Source organism: Alligator sinensis, unplaced genomic scaffold, assembly GCF_000455745.1.
Source record: "Alligator sinensis unplaced genomic scaffold, ASM45574v1 scaffold360_3, whole genome shotgun sequence".
In the NCBI taxonomy this organism is placed as follows: domain Eukaryota; kingdom Metazoa; phylum Chordata; order Crocodylia; family Alligatoridae; genus Alligator; species Alligator sinensis.
Window position 1 is genome coordinate 637,862 of NW_005841977.1, and position 19,268 is coordinate 657,129.

Sequence of the window (19,268 nt, forward strand, 5' to 3'; positions counted from 1 at the left end):
TAACTCTGCTAAGAAATGGGGGTCCAGCAGCCTTGGGCCCTTACACAGCCTCTCTCTCAACAGAATAGGTTCTGGGGCATTTCTGCATTTAAAATAAAAAAATATAATGGAAAAAAACAGGGTGCCATGGAAGGCTGTTCCCAGTAAACTGGCCAGCCACAGCTGCAAGCAAATTTGTTGTCCTCTTCTGTGAAAAGGACGTCTTGCATGTCCCGAAGGTTGCCTTGTACCCAAACCTTGCATCCACCTCAGCTCTTTGGGGTACAGATTGCAAACATCTGACATCACTCAGCAGCCTTAAAACTTCGCTGCAGCTAAGTGATACTGAGAGCCAGGTTGGTAGTAATTAGCTCCCACTTGCTGGTGAGCAAGAACTGCCTTCCCTTCTTCCTGATCCACAACACTAGCCCTTGTCTCAGTATAAGATCCAGACCTCAACATCACTCCTTGTGCCTTAAAAAAGGTCTGACACACACAAACAGAGCTGCTCTTCTGGCTTCTAAAGACAGCAGCCTCCGCAGGACCAGCACTGGCCTGCAAGGGGGCCTTCCCCAGGCCTGGAGTTTCCCGACCGCTGCTGGAAGAACCGCCTCAGCTGGCCCAAGACCTGCTGAGTGTACTGCTGCCAAGCAACCATTTCCTTTGCTTGTGAAGTCTGTTACAAACCAACTTCTTCTCCATTTGTTCCAAGGCCAAGTAGAGCAGCCGCTCCAGCTCACAACAAAGGCTGGGCTTTGCTAGGTTCTTCTTTCAAGCTTATCAGTGCTTAAGGAGGCAATTACTGCAAATATAAAAAGTGGTCTTCCCTGAAGGAATGGGTGATTCAGGGACTCCAGTCTGCTCTGCAGCCTTCAAAGCCCGGCCTGAAAACATGCATCTCTAATCTGCTGGGAGCGCAGTGCTGCCGTCACTGCTCCAGAGGCACCCGCAGGATCTCTCCCTGACCCAACCCGTCCTGGCTCAGAAGGGGCGCAGAGCTGTACAAACACCCCTCGGCCAAACCTCTAAGCCCTAAAAGCAAATATCTTCTTTTTATCCCTTCTGGGGCCAGACCCCGAGGCATACCCAGGCCTCACCTCCTGAATATGCATGTGTAATGCCCTTCCTGCCCCCGCCCCCCAAATAAAGATGGTGATACAGGAGTCAACAGGACAGCTGGGACAACAGCTCTCATGCGTGCTCAGGTGCTGATGTTTCCTAATGTCACCGGTCACGGGGAAGCGGGAGCAATGCTTCTATCCCACAACTGGCAACCAGCCCTCAGGGTAGGGTTTGCCTGTGTCTTTCCCCTGCATCTGTTGCTCTTGCCCTCATTGCCACTGCATGGGTCCTTCTGCTCTAGGCAGGTGCTGATGAGGGGGAATGGGCTAGTGGCACACATCCTGGGGCTGGTGCAAAAGGCAAATGCTCCCTCTCACTCCACAGTCCCCTCCCCACGGCTGCTCGAGAGGGGCTCACTGCCTCAACACCTCCCTCTGCAAAACTCACAACAGAGGAACACAGTCGCCTTGTCTGTAGCTCTAAGCAGAGGCTGAAGGGACTGCTTTTCACTCCCAGGGTTTTAGAGCCCGTTTCCAGCCTCTAGAGTCTGCCACACAGAATTGAAAATAAACACGGCAGGAGTATATTGGACACAGTGTCCCAGGATCCAGGAAAAGCTGGTGAGTCTCGAGGTTACTGAGCTGTGTGCAGACTGAACACAGTGTTTCCCAGGTTCAGAGAGCAGCCGGGGAACCTCCTGGACTCAGAGCCCAAGGTAGTTGAGGCTGACAAAGAAGGATATAAAAAGCCTGGCTGAAAACGAGGCATTTCATCCAACTGTCCAACACCTGGCTGTGTCTCAACATCTGGATGTTGATCCTTCCAGCCAGAGAAGGATTCATCACTGCTCCTTATCTACCCTAAGCCCTTATCTATCACGCCCTGCTGCAGAGATGGGAGTTCCCCAAGATCCCCCCCAGGACTCTAGGCTCTGCAGACTGGACCATGCTGGAAGGCAGAGCCCTGCACACCACCAGTCCGCCTGCAACCACCAGCTGCCCTGCTACTTGGGAGGCAGCTCAGTTTATTGAGCTCAGTGTAGTGGGGCAGGGGAGAGGGAGATCCAGAACTGCTGTGGTGAATGTACCTCCATCAGCTTTTCTTGGAGGGCAACCAGCACCCCCAGGCAGCGAGAGCGTAGGGGAAGAGAACAGCTGCCTTTTCCATTGACATCTGCTAAAGGTATTAATGTAACTCATCCTCCTCTGTCTCCTTTCACTGCCTGGATCTGTCTGGATAAGAAGGGTGAAGGGGGCTGCAATTTCACTTTGTTGCTGGGATGCCCAGACACGAACACAAAGAGCAGCACATTTGAATATGAGCAGCTTTGGTCCATCACCTCAGAGAGAACAAGAGCTCAGACAAGACAGGAAACTGCAATAAACTTCCTGCAGCAGCCCCTCCATCCCCCGCTGGCTGGGGAAAACCTCAAGGCACAGAGCCTCCTGGAAAACCAGAGATTCTTCTGATCAGCAGAGAGAAGGGAGGTGGGAGCACTGCTGTCCAGTGGGAACCTCATGTAGCCACATCAAGACAATTCCCAGCAGCAGAGATGATTCAACCCAGACCCTGGCTCCTATTGCAGCTGGGCTGATTAGGGCTAAGTGGGAACCCCATGACCGCAAACTAACCCCTTGCAGCCTGCATGCAGCCTGTAGGTCACCAGTTGGACAGCCCTGGTTGAGTGCATGCTTCTCAGAAGAAAAGAGTCTCTGTGCACAAGAGCTGAAATCTGTGCTACAACCCGGGAAGCTCCCCTCATGTTTAACTACAGAAATAGCTCGATTCTGTTCCCAAGCGCAGACTCAGTCTAAACCAAGCCCTCTTCTGGCTTCAAGGGCCTGCCTGAAGCATATGGAAAGGACCCCGCACTAGTTATTTCCAACTCACCAGTCTCAAGGATAAGATCCAAATGCAGCATGCTGTCTTTGTGCATAGGAGCAAGGGATGCTGGCCTTTCTCTGAATATCATCCATGGAAGCTCTCCATTTGCTGAAGCAAGGGAGACCTGTAGTTTTGGAGCCAAAGGGTCTAGTCCCAGCTCTAGGTCTACATATCCTTTACTATCAGTAATACCATCTGTCTGCAGCACATGGCATTCATGAAAGGAGCCATTACTTTTCTGGTTACTGGGAGACATGGCTTAGGTGCCCCTGAATACAGTTCACTGGCTTTTAGCCAAACTAATAGTGTTTACCATGTCAGTGGTCTCTACTGTCCTAATAAGTAAAAAAAGCTATCAAGATAAGCCTTCTCCATAACACACTCCATTCCTACACTGCAGCAGGGCCTGAACTTCCTTCACAAAGGAGTATTAGCTCCTTCCCCCTCCTGTGTCTCCTGAGTTAAGGCCAAAGACATGATACATAAGCTGCCACACAAAGCCATGGCAGGGCACATGGGGAGGCCTCATGTCTGAGAAGTGCATCCCAACTAGTACCACTTCCAGGAAAGTCAGCAAGCACGTGAAATTCTTGAAAGGAGATGTGCAGGAGACATGAGCTATGTGTTTGCAGCTGGGATTAATGGAGACAAGGGGGAGGAATAGGTTCCATTCCCTGTAATAGATGTGGAAAGTTGTGTCTGTAGTCCCCTTCTGCAGCCTTGGACAGATCTCAAACATTTCAGCTCCATTTACTGACTGCTGCCAATGCAACAGTCTGGAGCAGGACCTTCCCAGCCCACTGTATAAAACAAAGTGTTGCACATTCAGCTCACATCAGTCCTGACTCTTATTTTGGTCCTATGTTCGTCCTGGCTCTCCACCTCTGATTTACTGGTACTGCTTAGTGCCTGTAGTCCCTGTCAGACTGGCTGCAGGAAGCAATCAGTTACTGCAGCTATCATTCCAGCCTCCATCCAACCACACATTGCCAGAGCTTCTATATTAATAGAATAACGAAGTCGCCTGCAGGCGTAACCTCGTTAACGGCACAGGCCTTCCTCATCTGCTGAGGCCATGGCTCATTATCATGCACCTTCTATCCTGGGGAGCTGCAGGCTGCACCTATCGATTACAGCACTTTGCTCCTTCCATAGCAGTAGTCTGATTACATCTTCTAGTCACCTCCCACAGACGCCATCTCCATAGTTTCTCTCAGTCCAGCTCCCCCTGACCCCTGGGTGTGGGAAGAAACTGTGTATTGCCGCTTTCCCTTTGCTTGTCATCTCTTTGAACCCCAAACAGCAGAGCAGCAACAAACCCATAGACACAGACTGACTCTCTTCTGCAACAATCCCACCAAATCAAAATTCTCTGGCCAGCCACTGAGGAATGGGGAGAAAAGATGGGGGACATGTGTAAGCCCTTGCGTTTGAGGGGTGCCCACAGTTCAGAAAGGAAGAAAGAAAATAATCTCTCTTGTGTGTCATTTTTGACAAGCCCACTGCCATTTGGGGGGCATGTCCAATGAGAACAGAGTCTTGGCACAATGCTCTCAGACACTTCCTTAAAATGGGAATGGGGAAGGCCTGATGAGCAGGCAGCTTTATGTTTCAGATACATAACCAAACCTTAGCAAAACTCGCCAAATGGGGTGACATGGTTAAACTGAATTGTCAGCAAAAAGGGAGGGGAGGGGTCTGCACTGCAACTGGAGGTCTGACTGCAGGCTACATAGATCTATACAAGCTAGCACTGATCTAGCTAGCTTGGGTACAAAATAGCAGGGCAGTCACAGAAGCATTAGCTTCTGCTGCTCCATTGGTATCCAGGGCTGTGCAGCCAATACTGGAATCTGTGCTGCTGCAATTTCATCACTATTTATGCCAGAGTTAGCTGCATTAAAGCTTGTGCAGATACCTCTCTTCATGTCTCAGCCATGCCTCCCTATTACTGCGTCGTCATGACCAGCCAAATATCTTCTATGGGCCTAAAGTCTGACTCAAACAGCCAAGAACAGTGTCCTCCGGCATCTTTGCACCCGGTGGTTAAACCTCAGTTGGAAAAAAGCAAGGGATCAATACATTATTAGAGCAAACAACTTGAAGATCAGAATGGCCAACAGCCTATAGCCAAAGCAACCTTCACAATGAATTTCCTGATGGATACTTTCTCAGCCATGGGGGAGGGAGGCTTATCATCTACATGCACAGTATGTTCATTATACTTGCAATTTCTCTTCCCACTCCTTGCCCACCCACTTAGCCACTGAGCAGGCTACAGGGACCTGTGTTCTCTGGCACTTTAGGATATAGGCAAGTAATTGAGGCAAACAATGAAAAGCAGACCTTCACCTGACTGCCAGACCCCTGATCCAGGGCTTTGATCACTGGGGGCTGGAATTCTGGGCATTCATCCCAGAGACAGGACAGGTCTAAAGTGCACCATCTGATCAAAAGGTCCAGGCATGCAGATCCAGAGCTTCTCGCCTCCTCAGAGCCCATTCACAGAAGAGGCAGGCACTATGGCTTCAGATTAGAAACTAACAATTCTGTAATGTTATCTACAAGGCACACTCCACTGCAGCTGTTATCTCACCTACTAAAGGGACCAAGTCATCACAGGGTCTTTTAAGAATGAACCTGTCTTGACCAGCGCCCCTGAACTGCAGGTTCTGTTTTAACATCTCCCTCAGGGTGAGCTGCAGGCTTTTAATTTGCACGTCATTTCTGTATCAGGAGCATAACCGTGTCTTTTCATCCCCCCACTCAGAAGTCACATTGAAAACAGACAGACATGGTGTAGGAAGAAAATTTTCTCAAGCACAGCAACGCTGTAGAGAAGGAGGTGCTGGGAACGAATCAGTCACAGCTACTAAAATGGATCACAATCCCTTAAGCATTTCTTCGATCTTACTGGGTTGTGTGAGGACCAAAATGAGAATGGACAGCAAATATGGATGGCGCCTCACTTGCATGTTAGTTGTTTCTAGGAGTAAAAAGGAAATCAACAGGACAAATCTGTTCCCCTGCTGCTTCCCCTGGTGTAGCACCAAGGGTTATTTTAACCATCATGCAGAGGAAGTCTTCGTTATAGTTAACCTGGGCTCCTGCCTGTTGGAGCAACTGGCAAGGGCAGTTAGCAGCTGAATGCTTTGACTCAGGGAAAGCCTCCTACCCAGAACTTCAGACTTCCCCAGCCTCCCTGCAGGAGCTCCCTTCTGCCACTGGAAACCTCTTTCACAATGAAAAGAAAGACTAATCCACACAAAGCAGCTGCCATTCCTGCAGTTCCCTTATTCCCCACCCCAGAGCCCTGCCACAGATCTGACATCCCAGTGCATGCTGGTAGCAACAATATGGCGGCTTGCCTCCTCTAAAGCTAGTTGCAATTGAATTTTTATCCAAAGGCCTGAGAGAAAAAAGCTTCCACATCCCGTGTAGTGGGTTTCTTCTTTCCTGCCGTGTGCATTCTTCTGTCCCTGCAGAAGCTTTGCCTTCTTCCCACCAGACCTAACCAGTGCCTCAAGACCTACAGTTACAGCCACGGTGCCTTCAAATCACTCAGTTGGGTAGAATCCTATATGAAATGACTTTGGCTGGTCTCAGCCCAATCCCTAGAGGACAGGTGCCTACACCATAAAAGCCATCAGCCACAATGGTCTGTGGGGAAGCAAAGAGCTCAGTGGGTGGTAGGGACTGACATGCCCTCTGACCTTCTGAAGTGGTCCCAGCAGGGTATGGAGATCACACACTAAGTGTACAGGCATGTGCAAATTACTCAAACTCTTTAACTCCTCCTTGCTTCCCTTCCCTCCCACCCAAAGTAAAAGTAAGAGCTGCACCAGGTTCTTGCCTCATTCAGTTGGGACTGATGAGAGGGGAGTGCTTATCAGAGATAGTCTCTACATTGAGCTCCTTGCCTCTGCATTTAGTTTTTTACTTTTTTTCCTGTCAGCAATGGGATGGTGTAAGCAAACCGTCCTTCCCATGGATTAAGAAAGATCCAGAATACACCATGGTTAAAGCTGGCAAGCACCAGAAGTCCATCAACAACAGTGCTCTCATCACTGATCCTGTTGCTGGAGGGGGAGATCAGCAGTATTAGCAGAGGAAGGCCAAGTGTAGGAAAAGTTCTCCAAAGAATCCAGGAGGAACTCCTGAACAAAGAGAACCAACTCACCCAAGGCCGTATAAAGAATAGCTCAAACTCCAGGAGGTACCAACAAATGGAGAGCTGGCCCCAAGTGACCACACCACCTCTTTCCATCCCCTAATGCTGCTCTCTCCAGGGATTTTCTTCATAAACTGTGCTAGAAGACCTAGCCATGGCCTTCAGTGGAATTATTCCTTCTGACACCATCTTGACCAACTTGACTTCAGGCCTCTGGGTGATATCAAGCAGGACCATCTCTATCTCTAATCCACATCCAGGAAGGTAGGATGCACATACAGCCCTAAGGACCCCACTGCATCTCCCCTTACCAAGGACAAGACCCTGCTTCCACTGCAGTTAACATGAACTTTGCACAGTGTTTTAAAAGGGAGCAGAGGCTGGTACTGAGCCTTCAGTGAGAGTAGAAGGGGTGGGAGCGTCTCTGCTGAGCAGAGAAAAAATGGAGAGGGGCAAGAAATCAGTGGGTCATTGATGCCACCAGAACAGCCGCTTTGCTTGGCATAGAGCATGCTGACCAATCCTTTTTCCTTTCCCTCAGTCGCCACAGCATAAAAAGTCACTGTCTTATTTCTTTCATGGCCTGGCTCCCTTTCAACTTCCCATAGAAAGTATTTATCTCCTTTATGAATGATGACATCCTGCCAGTCCCCAGACACACCACTGCATCTGATCAACCCCAGCCGTCTATCATCATTTTCACATCCCTATTGGTGATTTGGCAGTATATCAGCATAGGGCTGGGGAAATGGCTCCCACCAATCTTGCCAGAGGAGACAGTCAAGGACTTTTATTAATTAACATTTTGAATTGTAGCTAATAAATACCTCGGGAGCATTCAGGCTGGGATGTGAAATACAACAGAGATGTCCTTGAGACACCACAGCAGCTCACTGCTGGAGGCAAATGGACACAAGTCCTCTGTTAAGTGGTTTCTACTACCGTAAACCGCCCCTCCTGCTACCAAGAGGACAGCACATGGGGAAAATGAAAGCAAGCTCCTTCCACTCATTCCACTATCAGACTGAACCATGGGTAGCTGGCAGCAGCTAATCTGGCAAGAGCCACAATGGCCAAACATTTACAAATGCAAGAAAAACAATTGCAGGGTTCTCCTCATGTGATCAGGGACACAGACTAGTGCAGAGAGATGTGCACATCAAGTGTGCGGGAGAGGCCCTCCAAAGGGACCATCTTAGCAGAGCCCCCCAGGATGGAAGCACACAGCTTTGTTTATACTGTGTGTGCCTTTAGGCTGGTGTCTGTGTGTTTTCAGTTCTGTTTAGCTCTCACCTGAGCACAAGGCAGGTAACAAAACTTGGGGCAACAGAGAACTCCTTACACATCAGGCCTGCCAGAAGCAATACGTGCAAATCAGCATCACCTGGGGGTGCTACCATGGGAAGCAAATCCCATTTTGAGGAAGCATCACTCTCAGATGCTTTACTTTGTCCTGGGGTTGAATTTGCTCCTTGTTCCTGTGACAGTCTCCATCCTGCCTGACTCCATAAACATATGGACACAGTACAGGGTAAGGATACAGTGTGCAGGATGCAGTAAGGAAGCAGATTGTGGTGTGTAACTGAACATAGAGAATGAACCCTAACCCCTGAAGTCAGCATCTGTGAGCAGATCTCAGCAACAGAATCATTGCATGGACCTGACCCATACAATATCCAAAAAAAATACAGCACATAACCTAGACTTCACTTACAAGCTACTCCCTTCCCCAACCTTCTGTACTACTTGGAACTGGGATGTCACAAAGCACTAGCAGACTCCAGGGGCTTTTTCCATACAAGATACTGCCTGTGCAAATCACAAAACTCTCCTTAAGCCTCTCCCTCCCTCCTGTGCCACTGCATTAGCTGATGGATGACCTAAGGGGTCACAGGTTAACTGGAGAACAATAGCTTGGGCAGGATGAATGGGAATGCCAGGTGACAGCATGCTATTAGTTAATGGACTCGGGGGCCCTCGGACCAATCTAATCGAGTGACTGCTGGCTAGGGGTGGAAGGATGACAGGCCAAGAAAATAAATACAGAGGTCAAGGAGAAAAAAATTTTAAGTGAGTAAAATCTAAAGCCTGGGGAGAGGATACAAATGGAACAAGGATAATGCTTAGCCAGAGACATAAGAGACTCAGTGTTCCTTCTCAGAGAAAAACAAAATCCTTTTATCTTCCTCTTCCCCTCCATAAAAAACAATGTCAAAATCAATTTACTGCCTTCTCTTGTGCAATCAATCAATCCTCTTCCATTGCTCAACCTGAGGTAGAGGCGCACACATGGACACACACTTGGGAAGACAAGAGACAGCAGCAGAGAAGCAGAGGCTGACTGGTGGTTGTATTTATACTCTCAGAGATTAACAGGGGACAGATGGTTCATGGCCAAAGCAGCTCATAGTCACAAGACTAACCACACGGGGTTGCGTAAGGCACACAAAAGAACTTGCAAAAGTTCCCTGTTTTGAATGGAAAGCAAGAGTCAGGACTGTTTGGATGCCTCAGGGAACTGGCAAAGGAAAAGAGTCCTCCACTCTAATCAGAAGTTTGTTAGTAAACTGGAGGTTATTCCCTTCTTGGTTGCTCCTACACGAAATGACTTTGGGTTTCCCCACATGACTGCGCGTCAGAACTCAGCAGCATGAAGTAGCACCATGTCTGACAAGTTCAGTGGGGAGGCCCAGGATTCAGCAGGTGCAGCAGAAAACACTCCCATCTCACTGCTACTGGCAGACACTCCAGGAGGCAAGGCACACTGGTCAGTGCAAAGGAAGCTTTTACAGCCCTCTTCCCCTTTCCAGGGATGTCAAAACAGCCATTTTCAACAGCTCTACCTGACAATGCAGCTGAGGGACTCGTAAATGAATTTCAGGGCCTCTTCTGAAGACCACAATGTTCACGGAGGTGTATGTTTTATCCAGTGACAACCTATGCCTCCAACACTATTAACAGTTCTCAGAAGCAGCCTCACTGGCTCCTTACAACCAACTTACTCTTTAGGGGGATTCAGGTCTTCAGGTCTTGTCTCGAAGAATTGAAGAACCTCCTCACACTGGGAGATGTAGGGTGGCAACTGGATCAGGGCCTGCAAATGAAATGGAGGCACTGATAACACCGAGCTAGAGTCCCATGGTCAGAAAAAGCCCCTAGGTCAGCCTCAGCATGCATGGCAAGGGACTGCATCATGGTCCAGAAAAGCCTGCCACATACAGGCTGTAGTAGTGGGAAAGCAGCTTGAAGAACCAGACACTGAGTGCACAGCGCCCTGTGGAGGGTTGTGATGTACCAAAACAGTGTAAGCCATTTCTAGCCCAAAGGAAGTCCTACTGTATCTGTAGGTAGGACTAAGAAATGCAAAGGGAAGAAATGGTTGTTGACCTGCCACCCAAGTTAAATGCACCATCTTAATCCTTTACTCCCACATTAGCTGGGGTATATTCAACCTCTTTGTAAGAGCCCAAGTGATTCTCACAACCACTTCCCCAGAGCTGATTTCCTTCCAGATAGGGCAAAATACGGCTTGCGGGCCAGATCCAGCCTGCCAAGCACTTTCATCTGGCCCACGGTGCCCATTAACAAATTATGCCCCACACAGCCCTTCTGCCCACAACGGTGGGGATGAGGCACCCACGTGTACACACACACCCAAACATACCCTCTTGCACCTTCATGGGCAGAAGGGCCCAGCCTAGCCAGCAGCAGTCTCCAGGGACCTGCTTCGAGCAGCTGATAGGGAAGTGGTGGGGGCAGGGGCTGAGTTGCAGCTGCGGGGGAGCGCGGAGTGTGGGGCTGGGGCTGGCGGTAGCATGGAGCCTACGCTCAAGGGGGTCTTGGCAGTGCAGAGCTCGGCTGGGCAGTGTGTGGGTGTACGGGAGGGTGGCAGGGTGGTGAACCCCCAGGGATCCCCCCACACTGCCCCCATGGTGCACAGCCCTGGCAAGCAGTGGCAGCAGCAGCAGCAGCAGGCAGGGCGCCCAGGGCACAGGGGCCTGGAGGAGCACGGCTCCAGCCTGCGCAGCACATCGCAGCGAGGGGTGCAGCCTCTACTGGGCTGCCTGTATCGCCAGAGCACCCTGCCACTCACGCACATCCCCTGCAGTTGCTGGGTGTGGGAGGAAAGCCCCAGGCACTAGAACTGGATGTCTTCCCTGCAGCAGGGGAAGGAAGCCCCAGGTACCTTTCCCTGGGGGGTGGGGAAGGCAGCTGGCTTCAGCACGTGGGGCTTCCCTGCTGTGGCCAGTGAGTGCAGGGACTGCGCGTGAGTGCAGAGAGCACTGGTGATACGGAGAGCACCGGTGATACAGAGAGCCCAACGGAGGATGTGCCCCTCATCGCAATATGCCGCGCTGGCCGGAGCCATGCCCTGCCGGGCGCCTGTGCCCTGAATGCCCCACCTACTGCTGCTGCCACTGCCACCACCTGCCAGGGCTGCATGCCATGGGGAGGAACTGGGGGAGGGTCCCCACACTCCCTCATACCCCACAAATCCTACACACATCCACACCCTGCCCCCACAGCCCTCCAACATACCCCACGCCCTCTCACAAATCCCTGCCACAAACCCCCCCCACACCCCACCATACACACACGCCGCACACACAGGAACAATCCACCTCCCCCGCCACACACGTACCCACACCCCCCCACACCCACACCCACCATACACCCCCACAATATACAAGACTAAGAATTTATTTTTGAGTTATTATGCAATCACCCCTATATACAATACATGAACACAAATCACGACACAAATATTTTTCATAATAAAATTGAACTATGTTCTAGTAGGTGTTTGACTTAGTGTATGATATGTTTTTTTTCTGGTTCTAAGATGACCCCCCCAGGAGTATTTCCAGGGGGCAAGGGGAGGGACTTCTGCCAAGGTGGTGACAAGGGGGTGGAACAACTGTCAAGGGGCGGGGCTACCCATGCAACCCTCAACAGCACAACAAAACTTGTTAAGCAGCCCTCCGCCCAAAATAATTGCCCACCCCTGAGATGGGGCCTGACTCATTGACTTACGGAAGTTTTTCTCAACCACAAAATGTGGAGACCTGTAGTCCCTTTCCGCACAGAACCAGCAGCCCATGTCAGGGCCTGATTCTGTCAGGGCAATAGGGTCTGGCTTCTTGATGCTTTCGGCCAGGGCCAGGACATGGGGACTCTTGGGACCATGAGAGCTTCAGAGATCATGAAGAGCAATTTGTTCTCTCTGTTGGGGAATTGCTACCCAGGAAGGGAGCCTCTTATTATGGGATAGGACAAATTGTGGGACTCCTTTTTCAAGACAACAGCTGCAGAGCTTTATTAATGCCATCATCAGACAACCACCTTAGAGCAGGAGTTAATGTGTGACCCTCACCTTTTCCCTGTCCACAAGAGAGACTCAGACAGCAAGACTGGCCTTAAAGGTGGGACTCACTGGATGAGAGCCAGAATGTGCCAGCAATGATGCCGTAATGGCTGCATAAGCTGGAGGGGACGGTGCCAAGAATACCAATGTTTTGTTCAAGCCAGAGTCATCGTTTCCCTTGCTGACTGTCCCACTGTTTCAGACTGGAGCAGAGGCAGGCAGTCCTGGTGAGAGCTCTATAACCTATCTCTGAGTGAAGGGAAAAACAGGCAGGCCCGTGATGTACACAGCTGTGGTTTGTGTTCACTGGTCTTTTGTATACTTTTAGGAAAAAAGTTGTGTCATGCTGTCAAAGGAGGAAGAGAGCTCACCCTTCAGCCCATTTGCCTCCTGTAGAGAAGGGCAGCTGAGAGGCATCCTTTAGCCTCCCAGCCACACTTCACCCTCAGCTCCACCCATACAATGGCCTGGAGGCAGGAACACAGGGAAACCCATGAAGAAACCTCACCCTGCATCAGAGCCCTGTCTAAGCAAGTCCCCAGATATCAGATCTGAGTCTGCAGTGTCCGTGTAGCTGTTCCAAAAGTGGAATGGTCATTCAAAGACATTGACCACCAATGCAGCAAGAGTAAACCAGAGGTCTGACAAGAAGTCAAGACAATGTGCAGGCCATCACGAAAAATGGGAAAGCAAAAACACCTGCCCATTCTGGAGATTATGGGGGAGGCACGGGCAGCTGACAGAGCAGGTTTCTCACTGATGCCATTGCCACCTAGGCATTGTCCACAGGTATCCAATGTCTGGGGCTCCTGTTAAATTACCAACCAGGGCCTCGAGAACTTTCCATCCTGAGAGCACTGCAGATGTCAATGGAAAATGCAGCCCGCCCTTGATGGACACCAGTTTCTGGTGGTTGGTGAACAATGCTGACATGGGGGACGCTGACAGGAGAGGTTGTGAGTGCTGCTAAAGGCAAGGCATCCAGTCTCACAACTCAGCCTCCACCTCATCCTTGACAACAAGAGGCTCCCAGGGGAAGTCCATCCAGCCCCAACTGGCAATGGCAGAAATACAGCAAGGAGGCTATTCATAAAAGCCAGATGGGAAAGGCCCATTTTGCTGGTGATTCATTGGTCAGACGCTGATACAGGATAATTCACCACAGGGGATTTTCTAGAACTGTGTCCAATCTAGTTTTAAAAGCAACGGGACTTGGCAGAGAACTTCAGTCACCACTTTTTTTTACCTAATATTCACCCAACATTTTCTCTCTTAAATTTGCCAGTGCAAGACCTATTACCAAGTTGAAGGATGGGAGAAAAAACTGACAAAAACAGTGTTTTTAAATATGAACTCAGAAGTCAGGTTGACCTGACTCTCAGTAATTTTAGCTACTCTTCAAGGAAGTTCTAGGAGAACTTTTACTGAGAGTGATTATTTTACTCCTGCTCCTGTGGCTCATGTGAGGCCAACCCAAAATAGTTGGTTTGAGGAGAGGCGCGACTGCATCTAAGGCATCAAGCACTGGGCCCCTGTAATGAGAGCATGGCCATTCCTGTAGACTCTTTGCTTGTAAAGCACCTCTGTGATGGGTCTGGTTTCCACCCCAGCAGTAGCAGTTTCAGTTAAGTAGCAGGAGCTGGAAGGCCAGGCATAGAGCACACTTTATTACTTGGTAATGCATTAACTGGAGGAGGAGAAAGCTGCTAAGTGGGTCATATAACATCAGCCATTATGTTCCAGTTGTTAAGTCAAATGGATTCATTATATTTTATGCTATTAACAGAATCATTCTAAAACAGACAGCTGCAGCCTCTTATCTCTTAGGGACCTTCTTCCTCCCTAAAATTAAATTTATGGATGTGCATGTGCCTGTGGGTAGTTGGCACATTTTAGTGTCCCTGAAAATGAGGATTGATTACACTGGCTTGATTTAAGTAGCTGCTGTGTGAGCTTTCTCCAAACTTCTAGCTTGGACCATGTGCCTGAAGCCCACTTTGCAGTACATATATTGCTCCCGTTGTACCTGGTACCTTGCAGTAGCTCAAGCTCAACAACATAGACCTGAAGCAACAGCTTCTAGAATATTGCTGGGATGTTACACAGGGGGGATGCATCTTTTAAGTTTTTTACACTGCTTCCCACAACACCCTCATAAGGAAGTTAAAGAAATATAATCTAGATGTAGAACATTCTACAAGACAGGTGCATAACTAGTTGTACCATTGTCCATAAAGAGATGTCAACAAGGACTCAGGGTCAAACTAAGGGGATGTATTAAGTGGGGTTCCTCAGGGGGTTTCCTGGGCCCATCGCTATTCAACATCTTCATTTATAGCTTGGACAAAACTGAATTTAAAGATACCACGCTGGGGACAGCAGCCCTTTGAGCAGGTGAGAATAAAATTCAAAATGAACTTGATAAATTGCAAAAATGGTCTGAAATACATCTATTCAAATTCAGTAAGGGCATGCACAATGGAATTTACTTAGAAAGGAACAAATCACATGAACAAAACCAAAATGGGGAACAAATAGGTAGATGCAGCAATAGAAGGATTACAGAGAATGCAGGTCACAAAATGCTTAGATGCAGGAATTGAGGTGGATGTCATCTACTTGGATTTTAAGAAGGCCTTTGATACAGTATCTCATTATATTCTTATAACTAAACTGAGTGACTGTGACATAGATGATTACACGGTCAGGTGGGTGGCAAACTGGCTTAGGGGGTGCACCCAGACAGTGGTGGTGGACTGGTCGATATTGATCTGGAAAGATTTGGGCAGTGGAATCCCACAAGTTTCAGTCCTTGGACCACTGCTGTTCAGCATCTTCATCAGCGACTTGGATGAGGGCGTGGAAAGCGCTCTGTCCAAATTCACAGATAATACCAAATTATGGAGCACAGTTAACACATTACAGGGTAGGGAATGAATCCAGGTGGATCTGGACAGGTTGGAAAAGTGGGCAGAACAGAATAGGATGCTGTTCAATAAGGACAAATGCAAGGTGCTGCACCTAGGGAGAAGGCATCATCAGCACACTTACACACTGGGGGAGAATCTTCTCAGCAGCACAGCAATGGCAAAGCATCTTGGAGTCACTGTTGACTCCAAGATGAACACGAGTCATCAGTGTGACAAAGTGATCAGAAATGCTCACTACACTTTATCATGCATTAGCAGGTGCGTGACACACAGGTCCAAGGAGGTGATACTTCCCCCCATGCGGTATTGGTCAGGCCGCAGATGGAGTACTGCGTCTGATTTTGGGCACCACACTTCAAGAGGGATGTGGACAACCTAATAGGAAGGCCACTTGTATGGTTAGGGGCCTCCAGGCAAAGCCCTACGAGGAGAGATTGAGGGCCCTGGATCTTTCAGCCTCCGCAAGAGAAGGCTGAGAGGTGATCTTGTGGCTGCCTACAAATTCATCAGGGGAGGACAGCAAGGAATAGGAGATGCTCTGTTTACCAGGGCACCCCTTGGAGTAACTAGGAACAATGGCCACAAACTGACAGAGCAGATTTAGGTTAGACATCAGGAAGAACTTCTTTATGGTAAAGGTTGCCAAAATCTGGAATGGGCTTCCAAGGGAGGTGGTGCTCCCCGCTACCCTGGGGGTCTTTAACAGGAGGCTAGACATACACCTGGCTGGGGTCATTCGACCCCAATGCTCCTTTCTTCCCAGGGCAGGGGGTCAGACTCGATCTGCTAAGGTCCCTTCTGACCCAAACATCTATGAATCACAAGCTGAATGAGTCAACGTGTAAAATTGTTTATAAGCCAATAAATTCCCAGTATGTCATTAACAGAAGTTTAATCTGCAAAACACACATAGTCATTCTTCCATTCTATTCAGTGCTGGAGTACTTATCAGGAGTACTGTGTCCAGTTTTGGGCACTGCATTTTAAGGAAGTTATGAACACTTTAGAAAGAGTCTGGAGGAGGATAGCAAAAGTGATTAGAGGTCTAGAGCACATGGAATGGGAGGAAAGGTTGGAAAATCTGGAATCATTTAGTCTACAAAAAAGAATACTGGGTGGGATTAGATCATCTTCAAATATATAAAGGTTGTTATAAAGAGTGTGGTGACCAACTTTTGAATTCACAGAAGACAGAACAAGAAGTAATGGGCTTAAAGTGCAACGAGGAAGATTTGATTTAGATATCAAGAGTTTATAACAATGTGGGTGGTTATACACTGGAACAGATTATCTACAGAGGTTATAGAATCTCTGTCACTGGAAGGTTTTAAGTGCAGGTTAGACAAACATTTGTCTGGGATTGTTTAGAGAGGGATGATCCTGCTTTGGGCAGGGGGTTGGATTTGATGGCTTCCTGAAGTCCCTTCTAACCCTATTTTTCCATGACCTCTGTCTTGACATTCAGCAGCCTCCCCTATTCTACTCTAGTTACAGGGCTCCTCTTTCATAGCTTTAGTTAATGCACCCCAATCCTGAACTGCAGCACCTCCACGGTTCTATTCTACGTATGCTGCCATACCATGCTCGTGGTGTGTTAACATACGTCACTGCTGGTGGACTTATTCAGCAGACTTTACAGCACTGACACCATGCACTGTGCCTTCCCAGATCCAGTACCCAGAATGACTGCCAACTTCTGACACGAGCTAGAAAACTACCCTTACCTTGCAGTATTCATCAATGGGTATCAGCCGCTTGACTGCAACATCCCGGATATGGCTTCGACGGAAGAGGATCTTACCTGGAGTGGGAAAAGTGAAAAAGATCAGTACAGTTCATGAGGGCTGTTCCATACCAACATCCTTTACCTCAGATCAGATGAATGGCTCAATCCCCCTTCTAAGCAAGATACTGATCTTGCAAAGAGAGCACCTTCCCAACAGGATACACTCCACACCTTCCTGCCCCATTAGATACACTTTTGCAGAAAAGCACATTTAAAATTATTCATCTTCAGGTCCTCAAGGAATCCATTTAAAAGCATTTGGAGGACAATATGGTGATTACAAACACACAGTATGGATTCACCAAGGGCAAGTCATACCCGACCAACCTGACTGCATTCCCTGATGATATAACTGGCCCTGGGGATGCAGGGAGAGCGATGGACCTGATATCTCTTGACTTTAGTAAGGCTTTTGATACAGTCTCCCACAACTTTCTTGCAAGCAAGCTAAGGAAATATGGATTAGATGAGTGGACTATAAGTAGGGACCACTGGAATTTATGCCGGAAGTGTGCTGCTCAGCTTCTCCATTAACTTTAGAGTTTCCCCCACATACTCTCCCACTACTGGTTCGCAGAGGGGCCCCATTGGCCTCATCATTGCTCCTGATGCCTGGGAGGCAAAAACCACAGTTTTAAATATGCTACAGTTTTGCCTCCCGTCTAGTCAGCAGCTAGTGGTGGGATTGTCAACAACTTGGAAGATGGGATGAAGTTCACCCTCAGCAACTGTGCAGATGACATCAAGTTATGGGAAGTAGTAAATACGCTGCAGAGTAGGGCTAGGATTCAGAGTGACCTTGACAAATTGGAGGACTGGACCACAAGAAATCTCATGAGGCTCAATAAAGACAAGTGCAAAGTCCTGCACTTAGGATGGAACAATCTCATGCACCATTACAGGCTGGGGACTAACTGGCTAAGCAGCAGCTCTGCAGCAAAGGATGTGGGGGTTACAGTGGACAATAAGCTGAACATGAGGCAACAGTGTGCCCTTGTTGATAAGAAGGCTAACAGTATACTGGGCTGCATCAGCAGTTTTGCCAGCAGATTGAGGGAAGTGATTCTTCCTCTCCATTTGGCACTGGTGAGGCCACATCTGGAGTACTGTCCAGTTTTGGACCCCTCACTACAGAAAGGATGTGGACAAGTTGGAGAGAGTACAGGAGAGGGCAACAGAAATGGATGATCTAGTTAGGGATGGTCCTGCTTTGAGCAAGGGGTTGGACCAGATGACCTCCTGAAGTCTCTGCCAACCTTAATTTTCTATAGTTCTATAACCTTGGTTTTTGAAAGCAGGCAGAGAAGTCTCAACCAGATGCATCCCTTCACTTAGCAGGGGTGCTGCCAGGTGTGCCCAGGAGGTGGATGAATGGCTCATATCATAGCATCAACACAGTAATCCACCTCACAGGCATACAACCATTGCTAAATCACACCAAATCAAAAGCCATCATGTTCCCACAATGGTACGAACACAGTGAGCTCTATCTGCATACGTGAGCTGTAACAGGTTTCCTATAACAAGTCTGTGCTTCTCCATTCCCTCAGGTCCTCTCCCAATACATTTCTCCACTTCAGGTTGTCTCCTGAAAACAGAATCCCATGCAGGGGTCCCTTCTGGCTGCTCCTCCTCTCCCACTTTTCCCATTGCATATGTTGTGGCAAAGAAACAGAAGACAGGCTCCAGAAGATAAAGGACTTCATTCCTGCATTATTGGTAGTGGTGTGCATTGGGGTGAGTTGAAGTATTTTGATGCAAGTTACTAGAATCTGCCATTTGCAACTTACCAATAAAACAGTGCATCACGGCACTGTGGTTTTTAAACACCCATGGCCACCTCCTGTGTTTGGGAGTAGACTCCTTTCTAGAGGTCAAGAAGGAACTTCTCCTAGCTGCACTTTATTCCAAACTCTACACTAAGCTATGAGGACAACACCCCATTTTTCTTTCCTACCCTCTTCTAGCACCAAGCAACATTATCATCATCAGGTCACTGCTTGGATTTTTAAGCTAGAACACAACACCATCCCCAAACTTAATAGCAGCTGAGTGCTTGGTTCTTTTGAAAATTAAAGTGTAAGGGGATAA

The 19,268-nt window shown here is 48.6% G+C and overlaps 1 protein-coding gene across 1 annotated transcript in view; it reads right to left on the bottom strand.

The window, feature by feature from the left end:
- Positions 1 to 19,268, bottom strand: part of SH3PXD2B (SH3 and PX domains 2B) — a 106,253-nt gene that overhangs the window by 25,007 nt on the left and 61,978 nt on the right. Inside the window, exons 4-5 of the mRNA XM_014518714.2 lie at positions 17,116 to 17,192; positions 10,099 to 10,190 (exon numbers count right to left, since the gene is read on the bottom strand). Coding sequence (XP_014374200.1) covers positions 10,099 to 10,190; positions 17,116 to 17,192 — 169 coding nt within the window. The remainder of the gene's footprint in view (positions 1 to 10,098; positions 10,191 to 17,115; positions 17,193 to 19,268) is intronic.